The following is a 19,825-nucleotide window of genomic DNA, read 5'->3' on the forward strand; positions in this document are numbered from 1 at the left end:
TTTTGCCCTGTGATAAACACCAGTGACACAGGTGTCACTGCTGGGTGGCATTTGGCTCCCTCTTCCACATCAGCCCCAGTAACTCGACTGCCAGGTCAGGTAATGCGACCTGCCCTAGACAACATGATGTTTTCTCTCAGATAAACAGATGTTTTCTTATTTAAATGAAACCAAAGACACAGAGACAGTTATGTTGGAATGGCAAGCAAAAAAAAAAAAAAAAAAAAAAGTACAGATCTCCATCACTTTTCACCCAGGGAAGAAGAGAAGTCACCAGGGAAAGCCACAAAGAGCCCAGTGGCTGGGCACAGGGCAGTAAGAAAGCAGGGAAGGACAGACGGTCCTTGCATTAAGGTAAATCAGCTGTGAAAAACCCTTACTGATGCTGAGGTGAGGGCACAGAAACACCTCGCCGTTGTTTATAATGAGTTACATGCTAGATCTGGAGTAATTATGCCATGGGCAACAGGTAACTATCTCCCACGATGATGGCTCTGATGAATTTTGCTCCACGTGTTGGAAACACCCTGAGAAAAATAATTTCTTCACAGAAGGGGTGATCAGACACTGGAAGGGGCTGCCCAGGGAGGTGGTGGAAGCACCGTGCCTGGAGGTGTTTAAGGACAGACTGGACAAGGCACTCAGTGCCACGGTCTCATTGACAAGGTGGTGCTCGGTCACAGGTTGGACTCGATGATCTCAGAGGTCTTTCCCAACCTTCCTGATTCTGTCACTCTGTGAAACCTTGGCAGGTCGGGGGGGTGGGGAAGGGGATGAGGGGCACCCCAGAGCTCACGCACACCCTACCTCCAGGTACAACAGCACCGCAGAACACAGCAAAAGCGCGGTCAGGGCCGAACTAACACGGGGACCGAGGAGAGCTTTCGAGGGACAGCGACAAGGGACAGCGGGCCCCAACAGCCCCGCACAGGCCGCACGCCCGCGCCGAACTACAACTCCCAGCATGCCCCGCGGCCGGAGGAGGGGCGGGGCCGCAAGTCAACCCTCTGTGATTGACGTGCGCGCGGACCACTCGGCGGGGCGCGGGGCCGCGGGCCCGCCAATGGCGGGCGGGGGGAGGCGGGCGCTGCCGTGCGCGCTGCCGGCCGGCGCTGAGGCGAGCGCGGCGGGCCGGGGGCTCGGCCGGGACAGAGCGGCGGCGCTGGGCCCGTTCCGCCCGCCGGAGAGCCCGGGGGCAGGTGATGGGGGAAACGGGAGCGGAAAGGGGAGGGAAAAGGGAGAGGGAAAGGGGAAGAAGGAGAGAGAAAGAGGAAGAGGAAGGGGAAGAGGAAGCAGCCGTTCCCGGCCGCGGCGGGGGGAGCGGGGGCGATGCGGGCGCTCCCGGCGGTGCCGGGGCTGGGCCGGCGCCGCTCCAGCCGGGGACGGTGCCCGCAGCCCTGGCCCGGGCGCGGCCCTGTCCGGGAGCCGCGTGGCGGGCTCGCTCCCTCCAGCAGGGGTTCGGGGGCTCCGGGGCCCTGAGCGGCGCTGCCTGGGGGGCGCAGGGCGGCCCCGCCGCTCCTGCCCTGTCCGGCCGGACCGAGGTGCGGGCACGGCACGTCTGCCCTCATGAAGGGGGGCCGACCCACCTTCTTCCCGGCAGGGTGGGTCTCCTCTCCCACGGAGGAGCCGCAGGGGCTCAGTGGATGTAGCTGTGTGAAGTTGTCGCTCTCCCCCCCCCCCCCTCTTTTGGTGTGACAGCAGGAGGAGGGGGGGGGAATGTTTCTCTGCTGCCTCAGCGCCCCCCTTCTGCACTTCGACTACAGGATGTGGAAAGACTCAACTGGTTTTGCTTTCCTTTCCTCTATATCTGATTTTGGGGACTGTTGAAAGTAAGCTGTGGCCTCTCAGAGAAACTTGTGCAAGTAAGAGTAATGACGAGCTTTTCTTCTGGCCCTTGCCCTTCTTTCTTTGCTGTTTCTGAAACAGAACATCTGACCGATGGCGTGGTCTGTTCTGTGGGTGTTTTGCTGTTTTGTTTTTCTTAGGTTGCTCGTGAACATGCCATACTTATCTGTAGATGTAGCTGCCTGCTCCAAGCAGGCAGGCTGGTGTATCTCTGGTTGGCTGGTTATCTCTCGTGTTGCTGTGTTTATAGTGCCTCTCACCCAGCTTTTGTAGTGTGGGAGCGTTTGACCTAATTTGGGTAACACGTTATAGACTCCTGTTTCCACTGAAAAAAGGGGAGCGCCTTTAAAGGTACTGGAAGTACAGGAATAGGAAGCTTTGTAAAAGTGAAAGATTAGTGTTCTCTGCGATAAAAAAAAAAAAAAAATTAAGACCAGCACTTTGTGATTGGCATGTGCATCTTCTGGCCATGGAATTATGCAGCTGTACCTTTCATACAGTGTTTTCTGTTATTAGGAGTACAAAGAGACAGGTAGAAATAAGAAGCAAAGTCTTAAAGGCACGAGATAACACCTTTTGATATATTTAGTGTATACTGGTTTTGTCAGCTGTGCCTTGAACATTCCCAGGGTTTGGACTGACATTATTGCTTCCTTCAAGGAGGTACTTCAGTGTATTTGTTGTGTTTAGGATGATTATGAACTAAAGTCTTGTTTGTGTTAGTCAGACATGGGAAAAATGTCTATTTCTTGCTTAAGGTAATTTGCCTCAGTTCATGCTAAGGACACGGGAGACCAAGCCTTTGTTTTCAGAGTGGTGCAAAAAAGTTTACAGTTTACGTTGTCTAGAGAATCAATTATTTTTGAATGGTAATTCAAACATGTTTAATTAGGTCAACTTGAACTCAGTAAAAATGTTGTTTTCTTGTGGAGGAAAAAATGTAACAGGAGACTTAAATGAGGAGTAGGGCTAGTTACCACTGCTGGTATAAATATTCTTATTTTAAATGGCTTGACCTTTATTTTTCTCAAGTATCTACCTGTACAGAGAAAGGTTGGTGAATATAGCCTTTAAAATGCTGTTTGTTGTGAGGTCAACACTGCTTAAGTCCTTGGGAGACCTAAATGACAGGAACAATAACTGCATGTGCAGAGCTCTGCCTGTGAGGGGAAGGGGAGTGGCTTTTTCTGGTACTGTTATCATCCTGCAGCCGTGCAGTAAAAAGTATGTAAAAGTTAAAAGTATTTATTGGCTTGCTAAGTTGATCTGCTAAGTGTTCACATACAAAAAAAAAAAAAAAAAAATTCCAGCTGGAGCTGTGAGTTAATGAGGTCACTGGATGTGTAGGGGTTGAGAGGAACGAGGTAACTCTCTGTATCACCCACTCGTGGGAGTCTTGGTGCTGTGTGGGTCCGTAGTGGCTGCTGGAAGAGGAGTGTACAGGTCTTATCATTTAACTTGTCCTCTCCAGCTCTGTGTAACAAATTGTGTTATTAAATTGAGTGGTCCTGATGTTTTGAAAATCATAAGGAATTCTTACTCGTGAGTGTGTCTCATAATGTGCACTGTGCTCACCTCTGCTCCTGTGCGTTACTAGACTTGCCTGTGGTGTATTTCCTGTGCACTGCTGGGCTCGGTCTGTGGTGTATTGAAAGAGGTACGCTTTGCTTTATTTTCAGTATGCATTGTTACAGTTCAGGTAGTTAATGTTCAATGAAGTTTCCCAAGTAAGCCAGGAACACGTGGATATCTGTAATTCCACAGAAGAGGTTTGTTCTTGCAAAACAGAAGTTTTGCTGGATCATGAGACTACTTCCATAGTCTAAATAAGTTCCAATAGCCTGGTTTTTGCTATAAACGTGACTCTCCTGAGATGTGTCATGTTGATACTGATGAACCTGCCTATAATGATTTATTTTGAGGTGGTTTTACAATGATGAGCTTCCCTATGGGTATAATTTTCAACTCTCTTCTTCAGAAGCAGCTTCTGAAGAGGTTAAGAGGAGGGAGAACATTTGTGCCTCAAAAGTAGTCTCTGCATTAATTACAAAGAAAGCCTACTGTTGGTGGTGGAGGATACTGAAAATTAAACCATGAAAATAGCAATGGTGTGCTCTGTCAGTTAAGTCAAAAAGTGGTTCTGTCTGCTGTTGCCACTGAGGTCTGATACTAGATCCTCTGAGACATTTCGTAGTAATCCTTTAAATAATCTGTTCCTTGATATCTTGTTAAAGAAGTATGTCTGTGGATATTTAAGGTGAGTGGGGTGGTCCTAGCACAGCGGGTCTTCTATTGTGTATTACTTTGGTTTTCTTTTCACCATAACTTGAAAATGTAAATTTGTTTGTTGGATGGCTTCTTTTTTTTTTTTTTTTTTTTTTCTGTTTTAGTGCTTCTTAGGCATTTAAGCCACTTGTGGCCAAAGAGAATCTGTGCAATGTTTTTTGTTTGGAATCATACCAGGTGTTCTCCTCATGGTTTTAACCTTTTCTAAAGATACTCTGTCCATAAACCATTGCACTGGGTTGTATTCAGAATTAAATCCTAACAGCACCGGCTCTTGGGAAACCTTCTGGGTGTTTTATATCCAAACCCGTGCTGCCTGGTGAATACAGTGGGCTTCTTTGTTGCTGTCTTTTATCAGTACGGATATGTCAGTGTATCAGGTTGCTCTGAAAGATTCTGTTTTAAAACAGTTCTAAGAACCTGTAATTAAAAATAAACTTATATAAAGTTAACTTCTTTATAATCCTCAGATGTGTGAACCAGCCAACATTTTCCAACTTTTGAAGGTGTGATGGTTTGGACCTGGCTCCCTGCCAAATGCCCGAAAGTCATGACAGCAGTCTCCTTCCCCCTTCCCTTCTTCCCTTAGGGTAAAGAAAAAAAAAAACTATAAAAATTAAAGAACCCAAAGTCAAGCTGCTTATATAAAAATATATCTATATTTATGTAAATTACAGTTATGTACAGTTAAGATGCTATATACACAGTAAAAGGGGCTCCACCCCCCGAAGGGATAGGGAAAGGGGAAAAAAGGGACGAAAGGGAACAAAAGGGACACCGAACAGGTATACTAGATCAAACTCAAGAACTATACTAATAACTAACAAAACAGATCTCACCACATCCCTTAGAACAGCAGGATTGGCAGACACAGCTAGTACTCTCCAAACCTCCACGTGGCAGGACGGTGGACTCTGCAGGCCTCAGCCTTAGATAAGCGAGACCAACGCAGGGACCCACTGTTCCCAAACCTCGCCGGAAGAGAAGAGAGCGAGGTCTCTAATCTCCAACTTATTTATACTCTGGTTTACTTAAAAATCGTATGGAATACTGGGTATATGGCCACTTCCTTGGTTACAAACTGGTCATCAGGAAGGCCTAGACCAAAACCATCACAGAAGGTCCCAAGTATTTTTTCCAATTCCATATCTGAGGAGAATCAAGGAAAATGTCTCGAGTTTCTTGATAAAATAAAACCTCTAAAGAATCTGAAGTCCTAGCTTCTGTACATCATGTGTTGCTCTCTCTTGTTCCTTTTGCTGTGTGCAGAAAACTACTTTGCCCGAGTTATTTTTCATTTCATTTGTACCTGGTTGAGGAAGGTGCTACCTTGTCTTTCAGCAGTTAGTTTAAAACATGTGCCAGGCTTAGGGATGATTCTCTCTCCTGCCCCTATCCCTCATCCCCTGTGCTGTGTCCTCCTCCTTCATCTCCCTCTTCCCCTTGTCTCCTTAAACCTCCAAACCCATGAATAATAATCATATGGAACTAGGAACTCCTGTAGCACAAAGAAAATGTGCTCACAGAAAGTCCTGCTGTTCTTTTGGGTTTGGAGTTTTTTCGAATGAGTGCATCATTAGGCATGGTCTTGTTTTAAAAGTTCTTGTCTTTTATCCCAGAAACTCAGTAAAGTGAGTCAAACAGGCTCTTCCCAAGAATGTTGGTAAGGTTGGCAGAAAAGCTTTCTTTCTTAACAAGTGAAATGGAATCTAGACTTTAGGAACAGTGTGAAGTGTTCAAAGAGAGCTCTCACTACCTGGACCCAGAATGTTGTGGAAAAGAATGTGCAGGTGAGTCCTGCACTGGGGGAGCGATAGACAAAGTCAGTTCCCAGCTTTCTCTGAGCCTCCGTCTTTAACATCCCAGGTGAGACAGAAAAACTGTGCGTGTCAGTTTAGATTCCTAAAAGGAACTGGTTACTGAATAGATTTGTGGTAGGAGGGGGTGTTACACATAACAGTTCTGAACATGAGATCTACTGTGACCAGACTCTGCCTGTGGACTCACTGAGCATTAAGTCTGGCATGTAATAAATGATTCAACTGGGGAGGGAGAGGGGGAAGACATGTTGACTTTAATTGTGGCTTTTGTGCCAGTTTTAAAATGAAAAAATTTGAGAAAATTGCAAAGTGGTGTGTTGCTTAAAATTATACATAAATGTGTCTCTGGGCTTAGTAATAAGCTCAGGAAGATAATTCAGCAATTCTTATTTAACATAATTGTTTTTTTCCGGTCCCTCCACGGTCTCCCCTCATGCCCTCCCCCAGCTCCTCATTGTGTGTTGGACCCGTGTGTCGTGGTTTTGTTTTGGGGTCAATTTGTTTTCTATCCCCCACACAATTACTATTAATTGAGAGAAAGTTTTTGCAGACAAAAGAGAGACAGGATTTGGGGAAAATAGTATAAACATTTATTACTAGTAAAACAAAAACTACTAATAAATTAAAAACTAAAGAACTATATTTACAACAATTTCTACTCAAGTTGAAGTGCTATATATTTACAGAAATATTTCTTCCTCTTTTATACTAGTCCAAGGAGAAGAAGTAGTCTCATTTTGTATTTTCAGAGTTCTAGTTCTCTCTCTCTAGTAATAGATCTTCAGTAGTAGCAGTATTCTCGTTGCAGCTGGAACTTTTTTTCTCTCTTTCTCGCTCTGTGTTGGCTTCCAGGGCTGGGCTTACCCCCCTCCTGGGCTAAGACTGAAGGCTGGAGGTTACTCAGGTCCTGAAGGGTCTTCCTTCCATAGGCTTGCAAGGGGACACTTGCTTACTATGGATCTTCTTCCACAGGGTTACAGGGGATAATGGCTTAAGAGTTCATCCCTGTTTTTCTATGGAGGTCCCTCCCCATGGGAGAACAGTCCTTGATAGACTTCTCAGCATGGGTCTAGCACGGATCCACACACACACGGATCCCAACGTCTCACATGGGCCGTCTCGCTCCAGCATGAGATTTCTCAGAGTTACAAAATCTTCAGCAGCAGTATGGATTCACACACACACGGATCCCAGTATCCCACCTGAGTCGTCACTGCTCCAGCACAGGTTTCCCTCAGGGTCACAAATCTTCACTAGGACTCTGCCTCACTTCAGTCCTTTTCATGAAGTTTCAGTTCTCTTTGGTACATCCACAGACTCCTCTATCAGCCGCATGGGAGGTCTCCTTACTCCAACAAACTTTTACAGGTGGCAGGGATTTATTTTCAGTCTTTTCTCTGCTGAAGAGAGAGAGCGGAAAGGGAGGGGGAAACAAGTCCCCCCCCTTTCACACTTTACTTTTGCTGCAGCTTCAGCTGCCAGCTTTGACCTTGGAAGCTCCGTTATCTTTCGGCTGGAATTCTTCTACAGCGGTTTCTGTCCAAGCAGTTCGTCTTTTAAACTTTTTTTCTCTTCACTCTCTTACAAGAGAGAAGGGAGGACTTCAGAACTACACCTGCTCCTCCCACCCCGGCCCAAGCCGGGGGAGGAGGGAGTCTGGCCCTGCTCGGGCCCGCTACTCCTCTCCCCTACATGGTTGCTGCCTTTAATTTCAACTGCGTTAACAACCTTCACTTCTGTTTTCTTGAAGGTGTAATTAGCAAAGGCGTTACTGGACTTTTGATTGACCTTTTTGTCCAGAAATTACCTGGACAAAACCATCCTCAGCCCCAGGGATGGGCTGGTGGGCAAAACCACGACACCGCGGTAATTGTGCCACAGCCGAGCTCTGCGATGGGATCTTCAGTCCCATCAGTTACTTCAGCCCTGTCAGGTACTCAGAGCTGCCTTTGTGCTCCTCACCTGTCCCCCTTGGCAGGTAGCTGGGCACACACACCTGCAGGCACCAGAGCAACTGCGGTGAACTCCTGTTCTCCTGCACATCAGCAAGTCTTTTGAAACCGACATTTCTCTGCTCCACTTGCTTTAGATTCATCTCAAGCTCTTTGGCTCCCAACTGTTGGAATCTGAAGGTGGGTTGGAGAAGAGAAGTGCTCATCTGGAGTTTTTGGTTCTCTGAAGATGGCTGTTTATGACGCAAATCCCAGTGATTCCTGCCCACGGACATTACCTTGCGAGTCAATCAGTTGCTTTTCAGTTCAGTGTCATTGGGATTCCTTAGTATTCTTGTAGTTTGATGTCAAATTCACTTATTCTGGTGTTTAGTTAATGGGTAAGAATGAGGCTTCAGGCTCAGCTGCGGGTGTCTGAGGCTCAAATACTGAACTCTGGGACCTCCCTCCCCTCTGGCTTTGGGCAGAAGCTGGTGACTCGAGAATGGGAATCTTGGAGTGGGAGTATTGAAGAGAACAAGCATTGCAGAAAGGTAATCTCTCTTCTCTTTGACAGGTTTGGAAGAACATCGTTCTCTGACCCTGAGAAATCTGGACTTTTTGTCAGTGACCTACTTAAGGGAATCCAAGGAATTTACAGTTTTAGCTTCCTTGCCACTACGCTTTTGTTGTGTGTACCTCTTGTTCGGTGGTTTTAGGTCAAGAAACACTATGAGCACAGTAAGTATTTTGCTACTCAATGCAATCCTGATTCTTGAAATATGTTTTCCTTGGTACTTCTGAAAATTATTTTAAGGGTTTGTAGCTAATACAGAGGAACAAAAGTATAATAAATCTTCATGTAACTTTATGTTCAGTGGTAATGAAGACTTTGGATCTCTCTAGGTGCTAGCAGTAGTTCAGAAATGCTTACAATGTGAGCGAAAACCTGATAAATTGTGAACTAGTCTTCTCATTTCCAAACCATCGTGATAGGCTTTTTCTTGGTGAGGCAACTGGTAAGAGATCTGGGTGATGTCTTTTCCTTGATGCCATGAATTCAGATAGGAATATCCCATACCACCATTCAGTGAATACTACAACCATTCCAGGAGTGTTGCCTGTGTCCTTGTGGGCTTTGCTTGGTGTTGCAAAATTGAGGGCCACTTTAATATTGTTCCTACAGAAAATGCTAAATCTTTGTTCTCTCTTAGACTCAACGGAAGCGCCGTGGAGGAGCAGTGAATTCTAGGCAAGCTCGAAAAAGAAGCAGACTCATGGCTTCTACTGCAGAAATGGCATCAGAAGCAGAGCCAATAGAACTTGAAGAAAGTGGTAAGCTTTCTTTTGAACTTGGGAGGAACTGAAACCTCTTCTGGAAGGTTGGTGTTCAATTGAATGTGTGTTTTAGCCTAGAAAATGTTTGGTTTTAGGCCCTTTACTGTAGAAGAAGGGAAACCTAATATAGAAGCACCTAGTATGGCATCTTGAAATAACAAGCCCACTGACAACTTGGTTTGGTTTAGTACTGAGCTACAATACATTTACCACTAGTGATAGATGAGTTGCATAGGAAGGGCCCTCAAAAGCTGCTCAAACATCTGGAAGTCTGCTCGGATGAGCTGGGAGTCACTGCAGCTGCCACTACAGAGAGTGGCAAACTAAGTTTGGGAAGTGCCAGGTTTGAAGAGGATAAGAAAAACTCTGCCACTAGTTGTGCCCCATTTAAAGGGAACATGTGCAGCATGGTACTTTGAAGTTATTATTTTTTTTCTGTGTGATGAACATTCTGTTGTGTCAGATGAATTGTCTGCTGCTGTGTGCCTCCCACAAGCTGTTATTATCCAACAGAACTGTGTGAGGATCTCAGCTGCTGTTCCCCTTGCATTGCAGCTTGCAGAAGACAGGGCAGGTAATGCTCTCTGTGGACTGCTGAGGGCAAAACTTGAGTGAAATGTTGGACACATTTCTGTAGAGAAAATGGACAGGACATGGTTGAATCTCAGCCTGTTGTTCAGTGGCAGACAATTTTAATGCTCTGCAATCTCTGATCTTGATTTCTAACATTCTGGTTTTCAGCTGGTGAAGAAGTAGTAGATCTCACATGTGAATCTTCAGATCCCGTAGTCGTTGATTTAACTCACAATGATTCCGTCGTGGTAAGTAGTGAATAGCACACTTGTCTAAATCTTGTAGTCAAATTAGTTTTCTCTTGTGCTCCCTCACAGAATCTGACTTTAGGTCAAAGTTGACTTGTCGGTGCATGGAAGCCCTGTGATACAGATAACACAGAAGCTGCTCTGGAGGTGCACTTGCAGATAGTGATAGGATAATATAAAATACCTTTTTGCTCCAGAACCTGGCGTTCAGGTTGAAAAGAACCTCTAAGATGACGGAGTCCCAACTATTCACCCAGCACCACCAAGTCCACAACTAAACCATGTCCCAAGCACGACATCTACATGTCTCTGAAATACTTCCAGGGATGGGGACTCAAGCACTGCCCTAGGCAGCCTCTTCCAGTGCTTGACAACCCTTTTGGTGAAGAATTTTTTCAAATCTGCCTAGTGATTTGAAGAAAAAACCAAGGGAGAGAAGAGTAAGTCTTTGACTTCTATGAAGTGTTTAGCTGCAGCACTGGTTTGAGGTACTCCTGTCAGAGATGCCAAGCACACCTTTAGCTGACTGGGTGCTAAACCTGTTGATCTCATTACTTTAACAAGTCTTAAAAAAATCTACTTTTTTTCCCTTTACTGCTGTTTTGAAAGCTTCGATCCAGCCAGCAGTGTGGTTTATCCTCTCAGCTTTGTGATGCCACTGCTGCTCCAATGCAAATCAGAAAGAAGCAGCAGGAATAGCATGGGGGTGCTTCTTGATGGGGTTGTTCCTGAGCCTTTGCAGAGGAAAGGCCTGATATTTTACAATTGCACTGCCCCTGCTCCAGTTCCACCAAAGACAGCAGTGAGTTGGGGATTATTTTTTTTCCTTCAGCAGCTGCTCTCATATGGAGCATTTTTGGACATCACTGCTGAATCAACCTGTTTGGGGAGAAAGAGGGAAAGAATCACCTCCAGCCTGAGACCATAAATCAGGGAACTGAAATGGGGGAGCAGGGAGGAAGGGGTCAGGTGGTTCATAAGCTGCCTCTATTTCTACCCCCTTGGAGCACCGGGAGCAGAACCATCAGCATCCACTTGGTTGTTTAGAGAGCAGCAGTTAATATACTGCTTTTAACATTCTTAATCAAAACAAGAGCAATAGCCTACCATTCTTAGCTTGTTTTGTTGTAACTGCTTTGCGTAACTGGTGTTTTTGTGTAATACCAGGGGTGCACAACAAAGTCTAATTGTATTTTGTTTTCTCTTCTTTCCCATATGTATCGATGCAAGATTGTTGAAGGTGAGTGGATGTTTTAAAATTGGTAATGAAATTGTCCTAAGCGTAATTATTATTTTTGTTTACCTTTTCCAATGAGCTCGAGCAGCATGAATTAAAGATGCATTTAGGAAAAGGCAAAGGACATTGCTAAAGCATCCAACTGGTGTCTTAAGAGAATTAATCCAGTCTGTGTTTGATAGTAACTATCAGAGCTTGTAGAAACTACCTGAAATACAATACATCAAAGCTGTTCCAATTGCTTCTTACTTTCCAAAAACAGAATTTCTTTAAGCCCCAAGTTGACCATAATTTTAATTAGCACTGGAATATCAGCTTTGAATAAAAAAGAAAATGTCAAAAGATTTGTTTAACCTGTGCTGCAGTGAAGGAACTTAAGGAGAAAGTGATTTGTTGTCATAGTATTCAGTTTCATTATCTAGTCTAACATGCTTCAAATTTTGTAGAGAGAAGTATTAACAAGTGTGAAGTTGGGTTTTTTTCTACTTTAGGTGTTAAAATGGTTACAGGTCTAAAGAAGTTAATCCTTTATATCTGTCAGCCTTGTTCTGATTATATTATTGGACACGCATTAGTATGTTGTCAGCTGCTTACCTGGAATGTAATCCTTTCTGTGCTCTGAATGAAGCAAGAGCAGGTGAAAAATACCAGCATTAAAAGTTGTAGCTGAACACTTGTAGGCAGGAAGGGACCTTAATTTTGTGACTCTTTATGTCATTTTAGTTGATTAGTGCTTGATTATTGTTACATGGACACTGGAGTTGCAGAGATACTTGACTTCAGTCTTCTCTCTTTGTTCTCACACAGCAACTGTTGCAGTTCCTCACCATAGGATTGCAGCAGTTTTTGTCAGTAGGGATTGGGAAAGGTATCTTCCTTTTACAGGGGAAATTGATTCACGGGTAGTGTAAATACATGAAACATATGGCACTGAGAATCTTTAAGGTCATGTTTTAGCTGTTTGTAGGGTGAAGAGTGCAAGTGTTTTCTGTCAGTCTGTAGCAAAATGTTCACAATATCTGGACGTGTTCAGCCTTAATATTTAGGAATGAAAAGCCCGAGTTAAGAGTAAAATCAGCAGCCCAGCTGAAGTGCATGTTCACCAATGCATGGAGCATGGGCAACAAACAGGAGGAGCTGGAAGCCATCATGCAGCAGTAAAGCTGTGATGTAGTTGCCATCACAGAAACCTGGTGGGATGACTCACATGACTGGAGCTCTGCCATGGATGGCTACAAGCTCTTCAGACAGGACAGGCAGGGTAGGAGAGGTGGAGGGGTGGTTCTGTGTGTTAGAGAGTTCCTTAACTCTGTAGAACTTGAGGTCACCAATGATAAGGTTGAGTGTTTGTGGACCAGAATCAGGGGGAAGGCCAACAAGGCTGACATCCTAATGGGAGTCTGTTATAGACCACCCAACCAGGATGATGAGGGTGATGAATTATTCTACAAGCAGCTGGCAGATGTCTCAAAATCGCCAGCCCTTGTTCTTGTGGGCAACTTCAACCTGCCAGATATCTTCTGGGAACTCAACATGGCAGAGAAGAGGCAGTCTAAGAGATTCCTGGAGTGTATAGAGGATAATTTCCTGCTCCAGCAGGTAAATGAACCTACCGGGGTGGGACCCCACTAGACCTGCTGTTTACAAACAGAGAGGGGCTGGTGGGAGATGTAGTGGTCGGAGGCTGCCTGGGCCACAGTGACCATGAAATAATAGAGTTTGCAATACTCAGGGATACAAGGAAGACCACCAATAAAACTTCCAGAGGGCAGATTTTGGCCCATTCAGAAGACCGGTCCAGAGCATACCCTGGGAAAAACCCCTTGAAAACAAGGGGGTACGGGAGGGATGGACCTGCTTCAAGAAGAAAGTCTCGAGTGCACAGGAACAGGCAGTACCAGGGTGCCAAAAGGCAAGCCGGTGGGGTTGATGACCAGCTTGGTTGAACAGGGGGATTCTGAAGGAAATCAGGGATAAAAAGAGAGTGCTGGTGAACGGGGCTGCATCCAGCTGACGACTGGTCACCAGTGGTGTTCCCCAGGGGTCAGTGCTGGGCCCAGTCCTGTTTAACATCTTTATTGATGATTTAGATGAGGGGATTGAGTCCATCATTAGCAAATTTGCAGACAGCACCAAACTGGCAAGGAGTGTCGATCAGCTAGAAGGCAGGAGGGCTCTGCAGAGGGACCCGGATAGGCTGGAGAGTTGGGCTGATTCCAACGGGATGAAGTTCAACAAGGCCAAGTGCCGGGTCCTGCCCTTTGACCACAACAACCCCCTGCAGCGCTACAGGCTGGGCACAGAGTGGCTGGAGAGCAGCCAGGCAGAAAGGGATCAGAGAGTTTGGATTGACAGGAGGCTGAACATGAGCCAGCAGTGTGCCCAGGTGGCCAAGAAGGCCAATGGCATCCTGGCCTGGATCAGGAACAGTGTGGCCAGCAGGAGCAGGGAAGTGATCCTTCCCCTGTACTCTGCATTGGTGAGGCCACACCTGGAGTGCTGTGTTCAGCTCTGGGCCCCTCAGTTCAGGAAGGACATTGAGGTGCTGGAGCGGGTCCAGAGAAGAGCAATCAGGCTGGTGAAGGGACTTGAGCACAAGTCCTGTGGGGAGAGGCTGAGGGAGCTGGGGTTGTTTAGCCTGGAGAAGAGGAGGCTCAGGGGTGACCTCATCACTCTCTACAACTCCCTGAAAGGAGGTTGTAGCCAGGTGGGGGTCGGTCTCTTCTCCCAGGAACCAGCAATAGGATAAGAGGGCTTGGTCTCAAGCTCTGCCAAAGGAGGTTTAGGTTGGATATTAGAAAGAAGTTCTTTACAGAGAGAGTGATCAGGCACTGGAATGGGCTGCCCAGAGGTGGTGGATGCACCGTTCCTGGATGTTTCTAAGACAAAGCTGGATGTGGCACTGAGTGCCATGATCTGGTAATCACAGTGGGGCTGGATCAAGGGTTGGACTTGATGATCTCAAAGGTCTCTTCCAACCCAGTTAATTCTATGATTCTAAGATTCTATGAAACTAGTTTGTTTAAGGTTGCTTTTAACCCAGCTGAGTATGGTCCATTTAAAAGAGGAACCCTTACAGACTATTTCTAATCTCGCATTTCAAGGATAATTCCAGGGAGAGAGATATAATAGGAGAACTAACTTTAAAAATTAAATTGCAGAGAATCAACGACAAAGGAGAAATCTTAGAAGCCAGCGACAGTCGGACAGCTGCGTACTGAGTAGCGATGATGAAGATGAAACAAGAGATAATGATGTGTATGTGAGTGAAAAAGTGTCTCGAGAACTGGGACCACTGGAAGAGGAAACTGAACGCTCTAAGTACGTATGCCTCATGACCTGCCAAACATTGAGTTGTGCCTCTTTTGATGCAGACAGGACTGACTTGTATTGCCACCACCTGAACTGTCTTTGAAACCTTCACTTACTCAGTTCTCTCTTTCAATGAGTACAACATCCCATGTTGCATGATGATCAAATTATACCATTTCCACTTCAGGACGAAAAACCAGCCCAAGACAGGTGTACAAGTTTGTATACAGCCCTAAAGATGAGTGTGGGAGTATGGCAAGGAAGTCACAGGCCATAGCTCACAATGCATTACATTTGCTTTTTATGCAAAGCTCTAGTAGTTATGTTAGATATGGAAATACTTTTGCTGGTGTTGATGAGGTTTGATATCACAAGACAGGCAGGCAGCAGCCTGGCAGATTCCAATAAAAACGCTTCTGCATTCCCTGCTTGTTTTGCACTCTGTGCCAGTTGCTGCCTTTGTCCAAGCAGTAACCATCCTGCCCAAGGTATCCTTGCAAGGCAGTTGTGGAAGTTGTGCTCTTATGGCCAGTTCTTGTGCTGTCCCAGGGATGTTATGGAGCCCTGGTATGTCTGCATGTGAGATGGGGATCTTGCTGTTTCAGTCAGTAAAGACCCCATTCTGCAGAGAAATAGTAAAGTCCTACTGTAATGTGTTACACTAATTAAGAGAACTTGGGTTTTCTGTGACTAGGGAAGACAAAGGACATAAGAACTGTTGTATAAACTTTTTTTGAAGTGTTTCTTTGGAGGGGGAAAACTACAAGATTTAATGAAGCTGGTGTGCTTTGAGCCTTTTGGATTACTGAAAGGCAACGTGGGAGAGAACTTGAGTATGGAACTTCTGGGTGTCATATCATAAATATGCCATTGGAACGGCCTGTACTGTTCTAAATCATAGTGCATTTTGACGGTGGGTTCATAGATGTTTAAGTTTTGGTTGTTAAGTATTTCAGAGAGCAAATCCCACTAACTGGATAATACAAAAAAAAAATTAGTTTGTTTCTTCAGCCTCAAGCTTCTCTGCTAAAGACTGTGCCTTCCTGCTCTGTGTAGGTGAGGCTGAAGGAATTCACTGCTGCAGCATTTAACACTGACTAAAGGGTCCTCCCTGGTGCTGGAGATTACCAGAGCCATCTGCAGTGTTAATCTGTAGTGTTGGACTCCTCTTCCTTCTAAGATTATCATTAATTATGATTTGTTACTGAGATGCTATTACAGCTGCTGCCTAAAGAATTTGAGGAGTAAAAATGTGAGAATTAGTGGATTTAGGTTTTGTAGGTGAAACAAGGGGTAGGTGTTAGTAGAGTTCCCTGCTTGAATTTAAGCTTTCTCATACCTTCTATTCCTCTATAAATAATCAATTACAAACGGTGATTTAGCATAAGTGGTGACATAAGAAAGCCAAGTTATTAAGGTAGAGGTCTGAAAGTTTAAAATAGATATTAGTTTGTAAAGAAAAGCAGCAGGAAACTCTTTCTGATAGAGAATATTATTTAGCACTTGGGCTAGGACATGTTCCTTAGGCAGCTGAGCCATGTCCCTTGGCAAGTGTGCGTGCAATAGAGCTGTCCTGAAGGCAGCAGAGGGACGTCTGTAAGCACAGCTGGGTAGCAGCCACAGAGTTGGTCTTTCCTTTTGGAAGTAGAAATTTGTTTTTCAGTATCTCCTGATTTCGTGTTCCTGCCCTCCATTTTATGAGGAGGAGTTTTTGGAAAATGTGTGTTGCTAAATTCGAACAGGGGATGTTTGAATTTCTGACAACCTCTTCCCTTTCTAGAATGACTTGTTTCCAAGGCACAGGTAGATGCTTTAGTTTCAGAGCTGTTACTGATGGTGGTGGTGGCCGTACCTGTGGTGCCCAGTGCTAGACACTGCTGTCACTGACTGCATCTTCCCCCTAGTGAAAACCTTTCCCTTAGGACAGGGAGACCCGAACTCCTTCTTACATGCCACAAACTGAGGGAGCTAAAGATAGCAGGGATCTTCACATGCAGTGTGTCATGGCTGGTCTGCGCTCGGATGGTGACGGGACATGTTGTGTGTCGGGAACCCTCGACACGCAGTGAGATTAATGGCTGCATGTTCTTTCTTGTTCTGTTCTCTCTGCCACAAGGCCGTCTGGTACTGTTAGCTGTCCCATTTGCATGGATGTCTACTCAGAGGTAAGAGTCCACATGCTGTCATCCTTTCTGTCTTGTGGGAGGGAGAACGGGGCAGAGGGGGAGCTGCACAACTCTGTTGGCCTGAGTTTGGGATGTTGCAGAGATCTGACTTGAAGCACAGAGCTTACTTTGAAGCTCATACTCACTCCAAGTCACTTCTTGGTGGTGTGGATAGAGGGAGAAACCTTTGCCAGGATGGCACTGAAAGATCTTTCAGTTCCATATTCTAAGAGTAAAAGACAATTCCAGATATCCAAGTCCTGTTTGCCTGGTGTCAGGAGACCAGCAAAGTTGAATTCTTTACTTTCAGTGTCTGTTGTGGCTTTCTTTCTTCCAGATTGTGCAAAGTGGACGACTGATTGTGTCGACGAAATGTGGCCATGTCTTCTGCAGTCAGTGCCTCCGTGATTCCCTTAGGAATGCCAACTCTTGCCCAACCTGCAGGAAGAAACTCACTCACAGACAATATCATCCCATTTATATATGAGTACTTTTACCTCTCAGGACAGTCTCAACTGGATTTTGGGGGAAAATGTCATGTTTTCAGTGCTCCGAAGATTTAAAGAGCAACAGGTTGTGCACAAATCCAAATAAAACTGGTTTGGTTTTTTTTTTTTTTTTTTTTTTGGAGAACAACTTATATGTATCTAGACAACTTTTTATTATGGTCCAAGCTGCTTCTTGTTATGTTCCTTGTTATAATCTTTTATCAATGACTGTCTATAAACTAGACCAGCAGCCTAGACCAGGAAGGAAGCAGTTAATCAATTTTCTTCTACTTTTTTCTAGTGCTAAAATGAGGGGGCCTGAATATTTTGGTTTTTTCTTACTCTATAAATTATTCCCACCATCACATATAGATATGGAATAGTTTCCTTTTCAGAAGACAGATTAGCAATTTACCATTTAATTACACTTTTGGTTTTGTCCTGTAAGAAGCTCACAACTTTTTACTTTCCTGCATGTCATCTTTGCCCAGGTAGACTAAGTTCTGTACTGGTGGGTTGTGTTTTCATAAACAAGTCTTAAACTGACAATGAAGGTTATGCAATAAAATAACCTGCTGTTGAACAACAGTCAGGTGTTTTGAGCAGAAGGCTTGAACATGTAGATGTTTTTATGAACTCCATGAGATCTAAAGTACATAGAAACGTTGCAACAGGTACAATGCGAAGATACTTCTTTGACTGTTTTAACTGCCAAGAGTCCCTGTATTTGAATCCAAACATTGAATTTATTTTCTAACGGGATGAGGTGGTCTTTTGGGTTTACTGCTGTGCTGCAACACTCTCTCCTAATAACTAATGAGAATATAGACTTCTCTAGGCTTCCTAGTGATGATCCTCTTGTCAGCTGAATACCAAACTACCTACAGATCTTCTTACTGTATCAACTGTTCCCTGTTTAATGCTTTGAGTGTGTTTGCTTTGCTGTTCTGTCTGGTTGTTACACTGATGTCTGCCTGGTAGTAGCCTGGTGCATAGGATTGAAAATTAACTAACCATACTGCCGTGGATTTAGGAAGTGGAGGCTTTAAAAGGTTTTTGGTAGCAATGTTAACTTGATAGCTTTTTGATAGAGAAGTTTAATCAGTCTTTGCCCTGAAGATTGTCCAGCTTTCTTTAAATGTTATTTTTAAAAAGAAGAGAAGGTGGGTATATGTCCTAGGAGAGAGAATTCCTCTATTTCAGAAGGCAGGAATATACCAGTTTATGCACTGTTATCAAGTCACTTTTTTTTTTTTTTTCACCCCAGAACTGAGTTGTAAATGTCTTCTTCAAGCCTGTAAGGAAAAGTGCAAGCTGATGTAGAGTCCTAGGTGAGCTGATACAAACAGGTTTATGTAGACAAGATGATTAAAATCAGTGTTTTATGATCCACATTTGCAGTAGGTGTATCTGTGAAAAAGTCAAGAATTAACCTTGGACACCTTTTGGCAGTTGGTTGATTATGGAAACCATTATAAGAACCATTTGGTGCCCTGGTGCAGCACAACTGCAGGATATGTTAACACTGGTATTGCATGTGTCTTTGCTAACCTGTCCTAGAGATCTGTAGGAAGCCTTTAATTAAAGCAGCTCTTGCAATTAGCTGTTTCAAGGTCTCGAAGTTTGCAACCCAAAGTAAAGTTGATTTTTCTCTTCTTTTTAAATGAGGATGTTTAGAGGTGTTTCTGGATATAGTAATGCAGAGTTTTGTTCTGCAAAGGCTGTCTGAAGAAATGCAGTTCCTTCCCCACTCTGGTTTGAAGTAGCTTTGGTTCAGCACTGTCAGCAGGAGTGTGCAGTTCCTGCATTGTGGCAGTAGGGTGACTCCTGCAGAGTTACACACATCCAGTTCCTGTGTGCTCCCACTGGTAATAAAAACTACAGGCAAGGACTACAGACGTCTTAGGGTAGTGGGGTGACAGTGACGGCTGCATTTGTGTCTCAAAAAGCAGACAGGCAATGCTTAAAGCATTAACTGTGTGAAGAGAGGAAACCCAACATTAAAACAGTCAAGACCCTTAAGGGTCACAGAAACAGCTTTCTCCAAGTAACTTAAGAAACAAATAATACTAAATTATGGCCAGTTTTCCTTGGGTGACTGCTCCTCGAGAGGAACAATCAGAAGAGGATTTAAGGGATTTCTTCTGGGGATGAGTGTGAGTTCCTTAACCATGCATTTTCACAGTGTACTAGCCATAGCCTAAATGACTTTGCACAACTCCCTTCATGTAAATAACACTTTACAGTTAATGTCTCCATAAATAGATCTGACTGAAATTAGCTATCATAAACTATAAAATAACAAGACAAAACATTTTTAGCTTTTGTGTACCCTGTGAAGTGCCACAAATTTTGCATATTATGCCTCAGTAAGCGGAAAAAATAGGAAATTCATTACATGCTTTCTTTTTAGGGGGAAAAAAAAAGAAAAAAAATCTGAACATACTTGAGTTCCAGTAATGTTTTGCATTGACAAGAACTCATAGATAATGGAAAAAAAGTCTTTATGTAGATGTCTGTCTTGTTGTATATAGTTCATTTTTTCCTGTATTTAATTGTATTCAAGTCTGTCTGCCCATCTG

At 44.4% G+C, this 19,825-nt stretch overlaps 1 protein-coding gene across 2 annotated transcripts; it reads left to right on the top strand.

Annotated features, from left to right (window-relative positions):
* The first annotated feature begins 1,103 nt into the window (after positions 1 to 1,103).
* On the top strand, positions 1,104 to 19,231 carry RNF4 (ring finger protein 4). 2 transcript variants are annotated; one of them, XM_027889071.1, is made up of 8 exons: positions 1,104 to 1,199; positions 8,460 to 8,623; positions 9,097 to 9,217; positions 9,962 to 10,041; positions 11,272 to 11,281; positions 14,440 to 14,599; positions 16,707 to 16,755; positions 17,093 to 19,231. In XM_027889071.1, the coding sequence occupies exons 2-8, from the start codon at positions 8,615 to 8,617 to the stop codon at positions 17,240 to 17,242; spliced, it is 579 nt and encodes a 192-aa protein (XP_027744872.1). In that variant the 5' UTR covers positions 1,104 to 1,199; positions 8,460 to 8,614; the 3' UTR covers positions 17,243 to 19,231. The 2 variants fall into 2 exon arrangements, with proteins under 2 accessions (XP_027744872.1, XP_027744873.1); XM_027889072.1 differs by lacking the exon at positions 1,104 to 1,199 and adding an exon at positions 7,900 to 8,083.
* Positions 19,232 to 19,825: the final 594 nt, after the last annotated feature.

This window comes from Empidonax traillii, unplaced genomic scaffold, assembly GCF_003031625.1.
Source record: "Empidonax traillii isolate 1590-97213 ecotype Southwest subspecies unplaced genomic scaffold, ASM303162v1 scaffold250:size724861, whole genome shotgun sequence".
Taxonomy (NCBI): Eukaryota; Metazoa; Chordata; class Aves; order Passeriformes; family Tyrannidae; genus Empidonax; species Empidonax traillii.